We start from the raw sequence: 18,918 nt of genomic DNA on the forward strand, positions 1-18,918 counted from the left end.
CAATTTCTTCATTTGGAAAATGGGGCCAAGTACCTTTTGGTATTGTGCCAGAGAAAAAATAAACAAAGTGCCCACTACAGAGTCTAATATAATCTGGGGAATGTAATTTAATTTTCATACCACCATTTTAATGTGTGCTCTTGTACCTGGCCCAATTCCTTCCCTATTCTTGCTGACGGAAATGATCTACATGAAATCTCAATGGAAGCTGAAGAAGTCATTTTATCTCACCATCTCACATGTGGAGCTGTCTTAAAAAGGCTCCATTAAAAATAAGGAAGTTAAAAAAAGTTTGCAAAATACCTGTAATTTTTTGGCAGTAAGTCTTCCAGAAATCACCCCCTTGTCATTATTTTGCTTTTTATGCTCATTTATCACTCCAATAATTCTTTGCTCTAGTTTGTGATTAATTACCACCTGTTGAAGCCAAAAAGGTCATTATTAGAACCTAAATTATTAAATAACATTTAATAATTAGAAAAAAAATCACACAGTTTTCTATATCCCTGCCAACAAATACAAGGATTTCAGTTAAAATCAGATAAAATAATTATTGTATTTTAGACTACCATTCATTGGACCACATCTGTACCATATATTTTAGAAAAAATGTGACAGGTGTGCCTGGGTGGCTCAGTTGGTTAAGTGTCATGGTGTTAAGCATCAGCTTAGGTCAAGATCCCATGGTTCTGGGATTGAGCCCCACGTCGGGATCCCTGCTCAGCAGGGAGCCTGATTCTCCCTTTCCCCCCTGCTCTCTCTCTCTCAAATAAATAAATAAAATCTTTAAAAAAAAGAAAAAAAATGTGACATGGAAAAAGCAATGTATGGCAAGAAAAAATCCTTTGAAAAACCTTCTTGAACCTGCATGTCTCAAGACATTGTTCTTGGATTGCTATTTTATGACTGATTCCTAAGCTTGATCCTAAGCAAGCTGAATCAGAATCCTTGGAGATGGATTCCAGAAATCTGTTTAATGTAAACCACCCCAAGCACACAGCTTGAAAGAATGGATGCTACACTAAAAAGACCTATAAGGTAAAAGTAAAAGCTATACAAATAGTAATAATTAAGCTACGCAAATTCTTTTGGCTTTCAGGGTTTGATTCCTGTTTTTCTATTAGCCATTTTGTCTTCAATATTTTTGTTCCATATGTTCTTTCCATATTTTTGACCTAAGAATACATAAACACCTACCTACAAAGACACCACCCCTTGACCACATCTTTACTGAATGCCTACAATGAGCTATGTTTAAAAATATACTTCAGGAGTTCAGTCTAGCAGAGGAAACCTATATAAAAAGATAAACTGTAAACCAGCACAGCAATCATTTAAAAAGGTATATGAAAAAAGTATGGAATCACAAGGAAAATTGCTGAGTTATGAAGGACTTCCTAGAGGATCCAGAGATGACAAATGGAGAAGGGGAAGTAGGTCTTTTTAAGCAGAGAGCCCACTGACAAAAGCCTGGAGTCATAAAATCATATGGGATTTGAGGGAACAATGAGATTTAAACTAAAATTTTAAGTGGAAAAGAATAATGGGGAGGAGGCTGGAAATGTACACCAAATCAGGTCTGAAAGGATGCATATGCTATCCTGAGAAATTTGGATCTTATCCAGATCTTCCTTAATTTCTTATGGGCTTTCAATATATGTGTTATGATTTACTTCTATTTAGTACGGATCAGCAATTAACTATTACAAAAAATTTAAATACCCCATAATTTTCTTACATTTAAGAATATCTTTTTTTTTTCATTTTTCAAAGAGAACATTTCTTGAAATGACTCAATCTCAGTACTCACTTTTAAAATAGATTTATCCAGATTAGCAGGACCACCAGAATCATTTGCAGAATTAAAACTATAAATTTTTGGACCTGTATATAACAGACAAAAAGTAGTCAAGGCAATTTAGTCATTAATAGCTATTACACTATTTTAATTTTCCTCTAAAAAATTGCTAAACATTAAATATTTGATTTCAGCTCTTTTTTCCCCACTTCACCAAGGAATCTACAATCTAGCAATATGGCCTCTAAATTTTCAAAAACATTTTACCAATTAGAGTTCTCTAGGTTAACCAGTTACTTACAAAGAGCAAAGGCCTGTACATTTTTTAAATTAAATTTATCTTCATCTTCGTATTTTCATAATCAGATGCTTTTCTGCCTGGTACTTGGCTGAAGTAAGACCTCTCAGAGAGTATTAGATTCCTGGTAGAGACGATGGTTAATTTTAAAGAGAAACACTCCCTTAAGGTAAAAATGAGGTGGCAGTTCCTATCATCTTCTATTCATAGAGTCGAAGGTTGCTGTATTAGTTTCCTAGGACAAATTACCACAAACTTGGTTGGCTGAATATAACAGAAATATTCTCTCACAATTCTGGAGGCCAGAAGTCCAAAATCAAGTTGTCAACAGGCCCATGCTCCCTGCAAGCTCTAAATAAGAATCCTTTTTTGCCTCTTCTGGCTTCTGGCGATCCCCGGAGTTGCTTGCCTTGTCTGCCTCTTTTTTACACATGGTGCTTCACATGGCCTTATTCCCTGTGTGTCTGTGTCCAATTATCCTTCTCCTTTCTCTGGACACTACTCATTGGATGATTTCATCTCAAGATCCTTGACTAATTATATCTGTAAAGACCTTATTTCCAAATAAGATCACATTCTGAGGTTCCAGGTGCAAATGAACTTGGGGGCGGGAAGGGAAGGGGAAAGTGCGACACTACTCAACCCACTACAGATGCCAACTCTGTTCCGGCCAACAGAAATGCTATGCATATCATCAGTTCTCTAACAATGACCAACCAAGAAGGAATAAATAGTATTAAAAGGTACTTTCAAACCTTTGGTCTCATGATCTCCTTACTCTCTTAAAAATCAGTGACAATCCGGGCGCCTGGGTGGCTCAGTTGGTTAAGCGACTGCCTTCGGCTCAGGTCATGATCCTGGAGTCCCTGGATCGAGTCCCGCATCGGGCTCCCTGCTCGGCAGGGAGTCTGCTTCTCCCTCTGACCCTCCCCCCTCTCATGTGCTCTCTCTCTCTCATTCTCTCTGTCTCAAATAAATAAATAAAATCTTTAAAAAAAAAAAAAAAAAAAAAATCAGTGACAATCCTAAATACTTTCTGTTCATGTGAATTATAACACTGATATATACCATATTGTAAATAAAAAAGGAAAATTTTTAAATATTAATTCATTAAAAACAACAAACCTAAGACCAGTTAATATAAACACTTTTTATGAAAAATAACTGCATTTTCCAAAATAAAAAAAATTGTTTTCCATTTTTGCAAATCTCTTAATGTCTGGATTTTGCATTCAATTTTCTGTATTATCATGTAGTCACCGAAAAATACCACTATATACTTGTGAGAAAATAACCACAAAAATGACAACATTTTAGGGGCGCCTGGGTGGCTCAGTAGTTAGGCATCTGCCTTCAGCTCAGGTCATGATCTCAGGATCCTGGGATCGAGCCCTACATCGGGCTCCTGCTTGGCGGGAAGCCTGCTTCTCCCTCTCCCACTCCCCCTGCTTGTGTTCCTCTCTCGCTGTGTCTGTCTGTCAAATAAATAAATAAAATTAAAAAAAAAAAAAGACAACATTTTAGATTATGGAACTAGTTCTGATCTCACGGAGCCCCAGCCATCCTAAAATCTTATAATACCTACTTAGTCGGGGCGCCTGGGTGGCTCAGTCGTTAAGCGTCTGCCTTCGGCTCAGGTCATGATCCCAGGGTCCTGGGATCGAGCCCCACATTGGGCTCCCTGCTCATGGGAAGCCTGCTTCTCCCTCTCCCACTCCCCCTGCTTGTGTTCCTTCTTTCGCTGTGTCACTCTCTGTCAAATAAATAAATAAAATCTTAAAAAAAAAACAAACCTACTTAGTCTACTCTTATATATCTCAAAATAAGGCGTGTTTTTCTTTTTTTTTTACTTTAAGAGAGAAACCTAAACATTAAATTTAAAAGTTGCTTATTATGATTTTGAAGGTCAAGAACTTTGATCTTTGTTGACTTACAGGAGGGTATTCATTTTAAGATGCTAGTTAATATAATCAGGCATCTTAAAACAAAAGTTTTTGAGCATAACTATTTACATTTGGGCAGTCTGGACTAGAGACATTAGTGCTTCCCTGATTTATTTCTATGCTAGAGTTATATAGAAAGTACCCAAGGCTACCTAGAGTACATGAAAAGATAGTGACAATTCTGGCACCGTATGGTTAATTTCCTTATCTTTTAGTCTTAGACTTTAATCTTAGTAACCTTCCTCATCAACTCATGTCAATAGTCATAAATGAGAGGACCTATCAGTAGTCCTTAACCATTTCTGTGAGGTTTCATCAGTTGCAGTAAACTTGTTCACAAATTTAGCATACTAATTAGAGTTTACAAGTTCCGCAAATCATTGAGGGGACCCAATTATAACCCTTTGGGAAAAGGTACAGATGGATGAGCAGTTTATTATCAAGACTATACTGAGAAGCAGTTTAAGGTTGATGTGTTACTGAGAGAGGTAAAACTGTAAATTCCTTTATTTTTTTTTTTTGTTTGTAAAGACTGAAGTAAGCAGTAAGCTCTGAAGATAGCAATAAGCTCTCATATGTCTCCTCCAACTATTCCACCTGAGATATCCAATGATACCACTTCTCTGAATTCAGTTTATACTGTGAACTTCCAGAAGGCAAATAAAAGAAGAGCTGAGTCCCCAGAAAATCAGGAGAGGAATGTACACCAATACTGGTGCACATTCATGGGTGTCAAAGTGTCCCTAAAAGTGGTATGTTTTTATTTTAATCAATATGCTGAGGAAATGAAGCAACAATGAGATCTTGCCTCAGAGGTATCACCGATTGAATCAAGTAAACCAGTAAGGCCCTTTCTGTTTCAAATTCTTCTTAAAACATGTTCAGTCAGCAAAATTTGAAGCTTTTTATGAGGCATTACCTATTACGAATATCTATTATTGTCCCTGGAGGCGTGCAGAGGCTACTAAAAAGACTGAACTTACTTAATTCCTTGATACTGCTCTAATTTTCTACTGGGTGATTCTTTGGTCTCCTTTCCTGTCAGCTGCCAACTTTTCAGAATGTCAGTCTAACAGCTCCCTTCCACCAGATTCAAATGTGTTACTTAAGAAAAATTTAAGGCACCAGAAGAAAACAGATATTCAACCGTATAAATTACTAACCCTATTTTCAAATGCAATTCTAAGTCAACAGGCCAAGGTATAAAGATGGTTCCCATTCTTTTGCCAAGTAAGGTGCACAGGATTTATGAGCTACTTTCCTTGCTGCTTAAAGACCTTTTTCCATAAACTGTGGTTTTCCTTTTCACACAGAGTTACTGGAAATCTGACTGGAAGTAAGGATGTTAGTGTACCTCTAAGGCAAAAGTATTATGGATTTCAAATTTATAAATTATATTTCACAGAACACAATATATTATTGTCAAAAATATTAAAGTTGAAGTACAGGGGCGCCTGGGTGTGGCTCAGTCGTTAAGTGTCTGCCTTCAGCTCAGGTCATGATCCCAGGGTCCTGGGATCGAGCCCCACATCGGGCTCCCTGCTCAGCGGGAAGCCTGCTTCTCCCTCTCCCACTCCCCCTGCTTGTGTTCCCTCTCTCGCTGTGTCTCTCTCTGTCAAATAAATAAGATCTTTAAAAAGTTGAAGCACAGAAAAAGTGATTTCCTCAAGATGATTCAACTAATAAAAAAAAAAAGCATCAGCCAAAAATCAATTCCTTATTGCCCAATACTCTTTCTTTCACAACATATTCCTTTTAAAATGTATTCCATTTTACATCACAGAGTTTATAATGACCCACTAACACTAATACATTCACTTTGAGTTGCTAGTGCTGGTGACAGGTGCACTGAGACACTCTGGTTTCTTTCTGACCAATAGTATACAACCGCAAGGGGATCCGAACCAGCCAAGGGATCCAAACAGTGATAAATAAGACCCAGTCCTGGTCTTCATGGGGTAATTAAGCAACTAATTATCCAAATAAGCTCTGAAAGGGAGTACAGAGTATCTAGAGAACAGATGAGGATGAACAGATACAACCTGAGTAGTCAGGGTCTGTGAGGAAGTCCACACTGCCAGAACCACCTGACTAATCTGATCCTTTAAAAATGTAAACTAGCTAAAATCTCTCCTCCATTTAATACCAACACTAGCCCCCTCTCATTCTATCCAGACACTTTCTTCTTGTTTTCTTGTAACATGCCAAGCTTACTCCCATCTTAGGGCCTTTGCCCTTGTCCCCTTAGCCTCATTCTGTCTCCAGATTTTCTAAGAGCTGGATGCTTCAAACCATCTCAGCATAGAAGTTTTCCTCAGGGAAGCATTCCCAGTTCTTTTTTTGACAGAGAGACAGAGCATGAGAGGGATGAGGGGCAGGAGAAGCAGACTCCCCGCTGAGCAGGGAGCCTGATGTGGGGCTCGATCCCAAAACCCTCATGACCTGAGCCGAAGGCAGGCACTTAACTGACTGAGCCACCTGGGGACCTCAAGCCTTCCACGTTTTAAGCAAAAACAGACTCTACCACCCAATTTATTCTTTACCAAGTCACTGTTTTCTGCCCTTTGTCGCACTTTTTCTGTTTTATTTGGATGACCCTGAAAAATATTTATCACGGTTTTTATGAGTTCACTCATGACATTACTCCCCCAGTGTTCTTTGCCTCTTAGGATTTCAACTCTCAGCTAGCTTTAAGGATTTTCACACATACAAGCCTTACAGTCATCAGTTCTCTCTCCCAACCAGTTCATGTGGTATTCCCAGTGCCTAAAATCTTGCCTGGCACACAGCAACAATTCAAAAATATCTGATGAACAAATGAAATGAAAAAACAGGAGTGGAAGAATACTGAGAATTGTGCCAAGAGCCATTCCATGGCAGTAGTGATTCTCTACCTCTAGATGAGAGGGGAATTTTGAGAAGTAATGCTATGTACAATGCCTCAAACTTTTGAAAAGAGATGAAGTGGACTAGAACAGTTACCCTTACATTAGCAACTACAACAAGTTCAGAGATAATGTTTTTTTCCCCCCAAAGTAGGCCTAACATATGATATAAAAAATACCCAAACAGAAAAAAAAGGAAAAACCATGTTGCAATATGTGTAGCAGAATTATTTTATATACACTGGTATACATATTTAGTTATAAAATATTTTCTACAAATTTAATAGACAACCTATTCATTTTCTCTCTGATTTCTTAGCCTTAATTCCTCTGAATTTCTACTTGTCTCTTATTCAAGAATATTTTTTAATGACTATATGCACAGCACTGAAACAGACACTGAGGTATATGAATACATATCCATGAAACAGTTCCTACCTCCTAAAATTTTGTAGGATATTTCCTCACATACAACAGGCAAGAACTAGACATCAAAAAGAATGATTCAAGTAACAATGATAAATGAGCTGTGGATACAGAAGAATTCAAAAAGTAGTTGACATCTGGGATGGGTGTTACAGGATTTCGGAAGACAGTGTTTGGGATAGGTGGCATTCCATTAAGAGAAAATGGCAAGAATACAGGAGGAGAAAGTCAATAGCTGCATTTGGAACCATGAAAATACCCCAGATTTGCTATAGGTGAATATAGGAATTAGTAAAAAGGCTGGGAAAAGGGTCTCAGGTGCTAGGTGAATGGTATGGACTTTATCACAAAGTCAGTGAAGATGCTGTGGAAGAAACTGAGAAGTGCTATGAACAAAGCAGAGTTTCTCCAAGATGAATCTGATGTTTGAATGCAGGACAAACTAGAGGAGGAAAAATAACAGAGTTGGGGAGACCCATCAGAAGGCTTTGTTGGTACTCCAGGAATTCATGAGTGCCTAGACAGGTGTGAACAGCACAGAAGAAAAGTGAAAATGGTGTACACAGAAGATAAATGAGTCAAGACTGAATGAAGCTGGGCAAGAGATTACACATGAGGAAGAAAGGAAGGCATTAAAAGTAACTACTGACATTGGATAAAGAGGAATGTGGAAAAAAAAAAAACCAAGGAAATCAAAAAAGCTAGTGTGGGAAGAAAAGAGTAGTTTAGTATTAGTTGAGTTAAATTTGAGAGGCTTGCAAAAGAGGGCCAAAAGGTCCAAGTAAATATAGAAATGGCTAATTTGGGATTAGAATAGAGACCAGGACTAGACAGATTGAGGAGTCATGTACAAAGGACAAGACAGAATTAGTAATGGAGTACTCTCCTAAAAAGGCTATAGAGAGAGAACTATACTGTCAGAGATTAACACTTTTGGTGAGGGTCACATTTTGGAGCAGGAGGAATGGGAAGACAAAGATTAGAACAAATTATTAGAGAGCTGAATCAGAGGAATAGCAGGAAAAGAATGCAAAAGAGGCTGATTGAGAGTAAAGTGCTACAGAGTAACAGTCGAAGAGAAATTCTATGTATCTGTATTTATAGGCATTATAACTTTGTAGTTAAAAATATTATAAATTGTAGGCAGCAGCTCTTTCTGCCCATGGGTCCTGTCCCCGTGCTTTAAATCACCTTTTTGCAACAAAAAAAAAGTTATAATAAATTGCAGGGCAAAGAATTATTTATCCACCTTCTATGTGAAAGTTTGTGAAGGGCCAACTTCTTCAGTCTCATCCTCTCTTCAGCAATGCTTACATTCCAGGAGTACCTCAAAGACCCAAGCTCCTTCCTCACTGAAGATCTTTGTACATGGAGTTCCTTAACTCTGCCAAGAATACTACTCCCCCATTCTTTTTTTTTTTTTTTAAGATTTTATTTATTTGACAGAGAGAGACACAGCGAGAGAGGGAACACAAGCAGGGGGAGTGGGAGAGGGAGAAGCAGGCTCCCCACAGAGCAGGGAGCCCGATGCGGGACTCGATCCCAGGACCCTGGGACCATGACCTGAGCCGAAGGCAGTCGCCCAACCGACTGAGCCACCCAGGCGCCCTACTCCCCCATTCTTTACAAGGTTAACACATATTAGTCCTCCTGATCTCAGTTTAACTGTCACTTTTTCTAAGAGACCGTGTATGACCCCTCCTCCTCCCAGGTAAAAATTAGGTTACCTTGCTAAATTTTCTTCCTTAGCTTTTCTTTGTGGCATTTAATAAGTATGAAGCAATGTTGGTATGATTATTTAATGCCTCTATCAGCCATTACATTAGCAAGGTCCATGAAAGGTGATTGCTCACCCCACCCGTAACATCATGAAAGACACAGGGGTATCTGTATGCACAATAAATATGTGTTGGACGAATATTTCAACAAAAACTACAAGCAAACAAGCTAAGCAGAACAAAACAGAGTACACCTGTTCATCTTTTGGAATCAGTCGTAATAGGGGCCTGCTCATCTGTAGCCGCAATCAGCAATCCCTTGTTATCAAACCAAATTGCACAGTACGCCAAAACAGCATGGTTATGGTAAAACTCGGGAGATAATTCCACAATAGATTATACCCATATTCGGTGTGTTCGTACTGAAATTCTTACTACAGATTTTTCCATAACACATGAAAACACTACACCCCGGCTGAAAATAAGAACAAATAACAAAATGGGTCTGGCTCCAGGTTAGGAACTCCACATCCTACCTCTGCATCAGCCTAGCTAGTTTAGGTGATGGTTCAAGACGGATCCCTGCGGAGATGGCAGCAAATGCAATTTTTATTCTGTTCTCGAAGGAGAAGGGGGGTTGGTGTTAGGTGGGAGACGCCAGGCTGCAACAGGGCTGCTGTCATAACTTGGGAAGCCCCAAAAGCTTACACTGACCTAGAACAAGGCCATCAGATAGGGAACTAGCAGCTCCACGTGTGGGAGGTAACAAATTTTGAGACCTAAGGCCCGCCCAGGTTGCGCTGGCTTCTCCCTTAGAACAGCAGCAGCTGCTCAGGGTGGAAAGCCCGGGGCACCAGGACCTTTCGTACCTTGCTTGACTCGGGGCTCCCGGGTGCTGGCAGCAGCGGCGGGGGGCGGCCTGGCCACGGACTTCTTGTTTTGGGCCTCCCCAAGGGCTGCGGCCTCGGCGGATTTGGCTCTGGAAGCAGACACTGCGGCCCGGACCGCCGCGGCTCCCGGCGCCTTGTGTTTCTTGTTCTTGCCGCCCATGTTGCAGCTGTGGCAAAGAACGTCCCCGGCCAGGTCCCGGAAACACCGCAGCACCGCCTCCAAGTGCTCTTTACATTCCCCGGGTCTCACGCCACCACCCTGCGTCCTCCATCCGGGCTTCTCGGGCCTGGGCGACCGCTGCCTTGCAATTGGTCCGCCTCACCACGGTTCCGCCTCCTCGCCGCCCTCGAGGTGCCTGCGGCGTGCCGGACCGTCTCGCCACTCTCCCTCTTTGAGTCAGGGAGCTGGCCACGCAGTAGTGGTCGGAGAGGAAAAGTCTGAAGCGAGGAAGTCAGGGAAGAATTCTGGGGGATGGGGTTGTATGACTAGATTACTTTTGTCTCCTAAGGGCGACGGCTGAGGCTTCCCTTGGCGTCACTGTCGGTGCGCTCGCAGAGCATCGTGGGTAGGAGGGAGATTTGGTCTCCCAGCTCCGAAAGATGGCGGACGCTTTCGGGGATGAACTGTTCAGCGTGTTCGAGGACGACTCGACCGCCGCGCCCGGAACTAAAAAAGACAACGAGAAAGAAAAGGGGAAATGGAAGGGGCCGCCGGGGTCTGCGGAAAAGGGCGGGTAAGGAAGATGTCGGGAGGTATTTTTTTTTCTCTCTCTCCTCAACGTCGAGGGGAGAAAACACAACGTTCTTTTGTAGAGCGTGAGCAGCTGTAGCGTACAGCGAGTGGCGTCGGGAAGTGAAGGGGTTTGGGGAAAATGTTGGAGGAGGAAGACTTTTGGTTTGGTGAATCGGGATTTTGGTGTTCCCCGGTGTCCGCAGGCAGCGTGAGCTCCTGCCGCTGCAATTCCTTGACGCCTAGGTTGCTGACTGCCCTGGTTGTGCGCCGTGGGGTCGGGACGGGAGGTAAGGTATTTCTTAGGTTTGTACCCCACAATGCCTGGCACAGTCTTTAATAAATGAGACTAATGACCAGTTCAGTAAAGGGTTAAGAAGCTTGGAAAACGTGACTCGGATTGACTTGGTACCGGCAAACAGCAGCAGGAGAAAGGAGAGAAATTTAATCTCCATGCTTTCGCGTTTTTTGCCCATATAAAGAACGTGAGAGCGCGTACTACTGGGGTTGTGAGGATCAAGAGAGATAATATATGTAAAGCACCCTACGGTGCTTAGCACGTAATACATTGTCAAAAGCTGGTTATCGTTGAGTTTACTAAGAAAATTTTTAAAAAACTTACCGGTTCCTAAACATATATAGAGACTGATGAATAAAACTACCTTAAAGTGTACGGAATTGTTTATAGTAGAACAAGAAAATGTTAATACGTGAATTAGGACGATTCTACATAAAAAAGTAAGACGATTGCTTATCAACAAAATTTAATGTTGACTGGGGGAGATACCAGGAGAGTAAATTAAATTACACATGATTTTGCTCTCAAGGAATTTTTAGTCCTGATAAAGAGAACAGGTACATATTTTAAAAGTTAGTAGATGATTGAGATAAAATAAGTTGTGTATACAGTTAATTGCTATACAGGTTCAGTAAAGAGATTTCTATTTGTGTCATTCAGGGAGCCTTACATGCAAGAGGAAATGATTTGTTACTCATGGGCAGTTTGTTTTTTTTTTACAAATTGGGATAGAGGAAATGTTTGCTTGGGACAACAAGAGATAAAACAGAATAAAAATTGGTTTTAGACTGTGAAGGATCTTGAATATCAAGCACGTTAATTTAAATTTCATTTTTAAACCCTGGTGAATAAGGTTTTTGTGGTCTTTTTTCCTAACTTACTGATTGGGTAAGTAGAGTGGTAGTTGAGGAAAATTAAGTGGTAGTGGTTGTCAGAGTATATTGAAAGAGAAAAGACAATAAAATAAAAGTAAGAAAGCAAATTAAGGAAGTGTTCTAGCTTAGTTAGGAAACCAAAAGAATCTCAAGTTAGGAGGTGGCAGAAGGAAGGGAAAGGAAAGGTGCAAAATGTTGTGAAGAAAAGTGACAGGCCTTAACAATGGAACAGGCCAGAACAATGGAAAGGGAGTCAAAAGAGAGAGATTTTGAATTTGGATATCAGGGAGAAGAAATATAAGGAAATTTACAGGAGCTTTTGATTTGAAAATGAAATTAATTTGACTTGAGACAAAGTGAAGTTATAATAGTATATCCAGATGGAGGTGTCCAGTGGGCAATTTTAATTAGGTTTTGGGCCAACCTCAAAACTGGAAGTGTACATTTGGATGTCGCTTGAATTGGTACTGCTTGAGTTGGAGATCCATTTGGGCAAGTACTGAAGACAAGGATTAGAAAAACAGAACAATCAGGAGCATGAAGTGTCAGGTAAGTAGGAGTCAAGGTAGAAAAATAGTCTTTCTCATTGAGTTGGAAGAAGTTGGGAGAGTTTGGGGGGGAACAATTCAGGGAGAATGAGAAAGGAGCACAGGTTCTTGCCTTTTTTTTCCCCCCAAATAATAATTAATAGTTCCTATAGTTTGAATGGGCAACTGCGATGTGATGAAGACAATACACAAGTAATTTCCGACTTTAGTAAATACTGTGCTTCAGAATTACTAGGGTAAAATTAATTCACTTTGTACTGTACTAGTGGTAAGCAAGTGAAAGTTTGTAGGATACAAAAATTTAATTTACATTTTAATTTTACTAGGAAGTACATGAACATTAGAGAAGGGAAATACATAAGAAAATATAGAACACTAGGGACTTAAGGGATTTTGTTTACTAACATTTCTAGCTGTGTGTGGTTTTAGGAAAAAATCCAGTTTGCCTGATTCCAACTATCACACTATGATAATTGTTATTCATATCACAATATGCATCATTTCTTTCCAATTTAGGTAACATAGGGCAAATCGTGGAATTTAGAGAAACTTCTCGTGTATTTTATACTCTAGATCAAGTGGGTACTTTTTAAGAAACTTTATATTATGAAAATTGTTAATATGTGGCTAGGGTGTGGGAGAGCATGGAGAGAGAATAGTATGAAGAACTCCATGTACCCATACCATCTTCAGTATTGAGTCAGGGTCAATCTATTCCTGCACCTCCCCCCCATTTTTTTTTTAAATCAAATGCTATTCCTCATGTTATTTTTCCCTAAATATTTCAGTTGCATCTTATTGATAGTGATTTTTTTCTTAGCATGGTTATCATGCCATTATTATACCCCAGAAAATTTACATGATTTCCTTAATATCATTGGAGATTTTGGAAATGTTATCTTGATGGTGGTGGTGATTTAGGATACTCTAAGTATGCCCCAATAAAGCTTAAAAAAAGATAAGGAGTGCAACATATCAAATCATAAAAATCCATTCATCAAGAAACTAAACACATAATCATACACCCATGTTGGTCACCATTAGAAGTTCCTTAGGGCACAAACTCACTTCTCTTCAAACTGATCAAGAATCAAGCATTTTCCTCCCTTCTATGAACCGTATTTCAGGGTAAACAGCTGATAGAATGTTCTTTTTTTATACATAGATTTGAGGTAATAAATGCAGAAAGGACAAAAATAGAAAAAAAAAAATCACCATTTTGCTGGGGCGCCTGGGTGGCTGTCATTAAGCATCTGCCTTCGGCTCAGGTCATGATCCCAGGGTCCTGGGATGGAGTCCAGAATGAGATTTCTCCAGTTGGCTCAAAGGTATTTTATTGTACCTGGTTTATTTGAATCAGGATTCAGACAAAGCTCATACACTGTTTTGGTTATTAAATCCCTTAAGTCTTATTCTACAGCAGTCTCCCTCTTTTTTCCTTATGCTATTGATGTCTTTTGGAGGGATAGCTGAGATGAAGAGCCAGGTCCTTTGTCCTCTATAGTCTCTATAACCTGAATATGCTTTCTTACGCTGTTATTTAACTAGCTCTTATATTCTTAAGTATTTACTGTAAATTGTCCTTATATCTAAAGCTTAACTGTCTAGTGTAATACCTACTATGCCCCCGTAGGTGTTACACACTTAACCTGTAGCTAGTCAGAATTGAGATGTGCCCTGAATGTACAATACACATCAGATTTTGAAAACTTAATGTGAAAAATGCAAACTACCCCATTAATTTTTATCTTGATATTGAATTGAGAGTATTTTTTATATATTGGATTAAATGAAATATATTAAAACTGATTTTAATGCTTTTAATATGGTTAGAAATTTAAAATTACATGTAAAGTTTGCATTATATGTGTATATGTTTATCAGACAGTGCTGATAATAGAAGTTAGATTCAGGTTCAGTTTAGATAGGAATAATTCACAGTGCTGCTGTGTACTTCAACTGCATTACATCATGAGACATACATAGTTAAAATAGATGAGCCTTATCCCTCTTCAGCTTTTCACATAATGGCTTTAGCATGATTGTTGCCTTGCTCCATTATTTCTGTGGTGGTTGGCAAAATGGTGATTTTTTTTTTTAAAGATTTTATTTATTTATTTGACAGAGAGTTAGCAGAGCAGGAACACAAGGAGGGGTAGTGGGAGAGGGAGAAGCAGGCTTCCCACTGAGCAGGGAGCCCGATTAGGGACTCCATCCCAGGACCCTGAGATCATGACCTGAGCCGAAGGCAGATGCTTAATGACAGCCACCCAGGCGCCCCAGCAAAATGGTGATTTTTTTTTCTATTTTTGTCCTTTCTGCATTTATTACCTCAAATCTATGTATAAAAAAAGAACATTCTATCAGCTGTTTACCCTGAAATACGGTTCATAGAAGAAAGGGAGGAAAATGCTTGATTCTTGATCAGTTTGAAGAGAAATGAGTTGTGCCCTAAGTAACTTCTAATGGTGACCAACATGGGTGGATGATTATTTAGTTTCTTGATGAATGGATTTTTATAATTTGGTATGTTCCACTCCTTTGCACTCTTTTTTCTTTCTTTTTTTAAGCTTTATTGGGGTATATTTAAAGTATCCTAAATCACCACCACAATCAAGATAACATTTCCAAGATCTCCAGAAATGCTGCATGCCTTTTGTAATGCATCCCTCTCTCCAACCCTGCTTCCAGGCAACCCCTGATCTTTTTGGCACTGGAGAACAGCTTGCATTTTCTAGAGTTCAATTTAAATGGAATACTGCAGTGTATATTCCTTTTTTGCCTGGTTTCTTATATTCAGTGCTTTGGAGATTCACTCAGTTTACATACATGTTTATACCTTGATCTTTTGACAGACACTTGAGTCTTTTGTGTTAGTATTTTTGATACTCCTACCAGTGAGAACTCTTTAAATTGGTTCTTTTGACAAGCTTAGTCAGCCTTTGATAGCTTTTGTGCTTTTTGGCAAAAGATTTTCTAGACTCATAGTATACATTTTCAGTCCCAAACCTGGAATCTGATCTCTCCAAAGGGTCTCTAGTTCCTTATAGTGGGAAATGTTATTTGGTGCTTAGCATGATCATTGTGTCAGGATTTCATTGCTTTTAGGCCTTTAGAGTGGAAGGAACTGGGTAATCACTGTTATTAGAAAAAATAAAGTTCATACTGACTGATGATATAATTAATATTACAGGGTTTTAATTTGGCTTTGATTTTGATAATTGTATCCTTTTTTTTTGCTGAAAATCTTCATACCTAATGATAATTACATAATTAGACTTTATGTGTTCTTATAATTAAAAAAATAACAATACATAGTAGTATTGCCGCTCAGAATAGAATATTGAATAGTTAGTGGTTCTAGTAGGTGGTTCTTTTTGTCCTTAGAAAAAAATACATCACACTGACGGTGAAAATACTCTTTAGTAGTTCCTTTTCTAAATGTTTATGCTAAAAATTTGATACCTATTGTGTTCATTTGTTTCAGTTTATTTTCTGCTTTTAAGGATTGCTAAGAATTGAATTTTTTTTTTTTAAGATTTTATTTATTTATTTGACAGAGAGAGAGAGACAGCCAGAGAGGGAACACAAACAGGGGAGTGGGAGAGGGAGAAGCAGACTCCCCGCTGAGCAGGGAGCCCAACATGGGGCTTGATCCCAGGACCCTGGGATCGTGACCCGAACCGAAGGCAGACGCTTAACGACTGAGCCACCCAGGCACCCCTAAGAATTTAATTTTTAAGACATTATGTAAAACATTATTATTTTACAGTTCCAAAATCAGAAGTATAAAACAGTACATTCTTGCTTTTAACTTTGTGTCTTCTGCCCTGTTCTTTCCTCCCCTTTAGTTTTTGGTTTCTTTTCATTATTTCTTTCTGAAAATGCACATGTGCACGTGCATGTCTGTGTCTGTCTTCTCCACTCATTCTTCATCAGGGCGCCTGGGTGGCTCAGTCGTTAAGCGTCTGCCTTCGGCTCAGGTCATGATCCCAGGGTCCTGGGATCGAGCCCCACATCGGGCTCTCTGCTCCGCGGGAAGCCTGCTTCTCCCTCTCCCACTCCCCCTGCTTGTGTTCCTGCTCTCGCTGTCTCTCTCTCTGTCAAATAAATAAATAAAATCTTTAAAAAAAAACAAAACAAAACTGTTCTTCATCATTTTTCACTTAACATGACGAAATAGACATAGTTGCACGTTAGTATATAGAGCTCTTTCTTTTTTATACCTGCATGGTTGTAATTCCTCATGTGGATGTAATGTAGTTTATTCCATCAGTATTCTTTTATATATTCTTTTAATAAATAGGGTTATTTTCAGTTTTTTAATATTACAAACAGCCTTGTACATGTTTGTCTTTTTTAAAATTTTTTATTTTTTAAGATTTTATTTATTTATTTGACAGAGAGAGGGAACATAGCAGGGGGAGTGGGAGAAGGAGGCTTCCCACCTGAGCAGGGACCCCGATGCAGGGTTCAATCCCAGGACCTTGGGATCATGACCTGAGCCGAAGGCAGACACTTAACGACTGAGCCACCCAGGCACCCCTTTCCTTTTTGATTTTTAAAATTATTCTGGCATTTTTTTCTTCGGGATAGATTCCTACAAGTGGAATTACGAGGTTAAAGGGTAAATGTATGTCATTTTGCTAGGTGTTGGCCAAATTCTTCTTCACAGGAGAGGCACCATTTTGTGTTTTCAACAGTGTGGCAGGCAGAATGGTGCCTCTCTCTCCTCCCCCACAGTGAGGTCCGTGTCTCAATCCCGAGAACAAGAATCAGAATTAGAAAATTAACACTGATACAGTTTTGTTATCTAATCTACAGACTTACTCATATTTTGCCAATTACTTTAATATCCTATATAAGCAAAGCATTCTGTATTTCTAGAAATAACATTTTCATGCAGTTTCAGTAAATCAAAAACTTACTCTTCTGGGTACTTGACTGGCTCACTCATTAGAGTGTGCGACTCTTGATCACAGGGTTTTAAGTTCAAGCTTAAAATCTGGGTGTAGAGATTACTTTTAAAAAATAAAATCTTGGGCGCCTGGGTGGCTCAGATGGTTAAGCATCTGCCTTCGGCTCAGGTCATGATCTCAGGGTCCTGGGCTCGAGTCCCGCATCGGGCTCCCTGCTCCTTGGGAGCCTGCTTCTCCCTCTGCCTCTCTCTCTCTCTCTCTCTGTCTCTCATGAATAAATAAATAAAATCTTTAAATAAAATAAAATCTTGAGAAAAATAATAAACTTACTCTTAAAGAGTAAGCTTGGTATCTATGACACTTTATTTCCATCCTTCTGTTTAACTCAGGTGTTTCAAGTGTGCAAGTTCCACATGTGACATACATACCAAGCTATAAGAGAAATAAATAATTGGAGACCTAAAAGTCTAACATACAGGAATGAATAGTATAGGTCTTCTGAAGGAAAGTGTTCTACTATAAATTTAGGTTTTAAGTTTCTCAAAGTTATACGAACTAAATTTTTTTGTTTTATGGTTGTCACCAGCTGCTAATAAGTTTTAATTGTAATGGTTTTATTGATGCTTAATAATTCAAGGATAGAATAGTAGAATGTTAGAACTAGAGGAATCTTAGGTATCTTCCAAATGTCTTACTTTACTGAGGCCCAAGGGAATTGATGGCTTGTCCAACTGATACATGGCAGCAAATATGGGACAAGAGTAAACACCTTTCCAACTAAATTGGTAGTAATAGGATTTACAAATTTCAGGTTTTGCTAAGCATCAAAGAAGGAGCTTCATTATGGAAAGATTGTTAAAGCATACAGATCGTTACTATTTGTTACTCTTTTAAAAAAAACTTTTTAAGTAAAACATAAGAGAAATATAAAAGTCCATAAGCTGAATTTTCATAAAATGAACATACCGATGTAACCCTCATTTGAGACAAAAAATAGAATATTTCAGACATTCTTTTCCCCCCAAAAAAGTGACTATCCTTTATAACATATTTTTTTCTGTTTGTGAATATTATGTAAATGGAATCATTCAGAATATATACCTTTGTGTCTGACTTTGGCTTAGCATTGTTCATGAAATTCATGATGGTAGCTATCTCAAGTTGAATGCAGAAAGAGATGCAGACTCCAGATGCATTCTCTTAAGACAGACATTAAAGAGATTTGTAAAAATATAAAACAATGCCGCTCTTCTCATTTTGAAAATACTTTTTATCAAGTGTTATTTATGTTAATATTATGGTTTTGTTATTGCTATTTTAAAATGAAATAAGTAAAGAGGGGTGCCTGGGTGGCTCAGTTGGTAAGCATCTGCCTTCGGCTCAGGTCATGATCCCAGGGTCCTGGGATTGAGCCCCACATCGGGCTCCCTGCTCAGCGGGAAGCCTGCTTCTCCCTCTCCCGCTCCCCCTGCTTGTGTTCCCTCTCTTGCTGTGTCTTTCTTCTGTCAAATAAATAGATAGAATCTTTAAAAAAAAAATGAAATAAGTAAATATTTAAAAAATTCTCAATTTTATTATACCAGTAGGTAT

At 39.0% G+C, this 18,918-nt stretch overlaps 2 protein-coding genes across 10 annotated transcripts in view; one reads left to right on the top strand and one right to left on the bottom strand.

Annotated features, from left to right (window-relative positions):
• The window catches only part of DHX29 (DExH-box helicase 29), a 44,438-nt gene extending 34,128 nt beyond the window's left edge, over positions 1-10,310 (bottom strand). For 5 of the 6 annotated variants that reach the window (XM_045894930.3, XM_045894938.3, XM_045894948.3 and 2 more), the window contains exons 1-3: positions 9,938-10,310; positions 1,811-1,884; positions 304-417 (exon numbers count right to left, since the gene is read on the bottom strand). In XM_045894930.3, the coding sequence (XP_045750886.1) occupies positions 304-417; positions 1,811-1,884; positions 9,938-10,118 (369 nt within the window). In that variant the 5' untranslated portion in view covers positions 10,119-10,310. The remainder of the gene's footprint in view (positions 1-303; positions 418-1,810; positions 1,885-9,937) is intronic. The other variant, XM_045894958.3, reaches the window with a different exon arrangement.
• A 50-nt stretch (positions 10,311-10,360) lies between these two features.
• The window catches only part of MTREX (Mtr4 exosome RNA helicase), a 126,509-nt gene continuing 117,951 nt past the window's right edge, over positions 10,361-18,918 (top strand). For 2 of the 4 annotated variants that reach the window (XM_064596131.1, XM_064596133.1), the window contains exon 1: positions 10,361-10,692. In XM_064596131.1, the coding sequence (XP_064452201.1) occupies positions 10,559-10,692 (134 nt within the window). In that variant the 5' untranslated portion in view covers positions 10,361-10,558. The remainder of the gene's footprint in view (positions 10,693-18,918) is intronic. The other 2 variants (XM_064596132.1, XM_064596130.1) reach the window with 2 other exon arrangements.

The sequence above is a fragment of the Mirounga angustirostris genome, unplaced genomic scaffold, assembly GCF_029215605.1.
Source record: "Mirounga angustirostris isolate CCGP_5_RB_7025 unplaced genomic scaffold, mMirAng1.0.hap1 SCAF_7, whole genome shotgun sequence".
NCBI lineage: Eukaryota > Metazoa > Chordata > Mammalia > Carnivora > Phocidae > Mirounga > Mirounga angustirostris.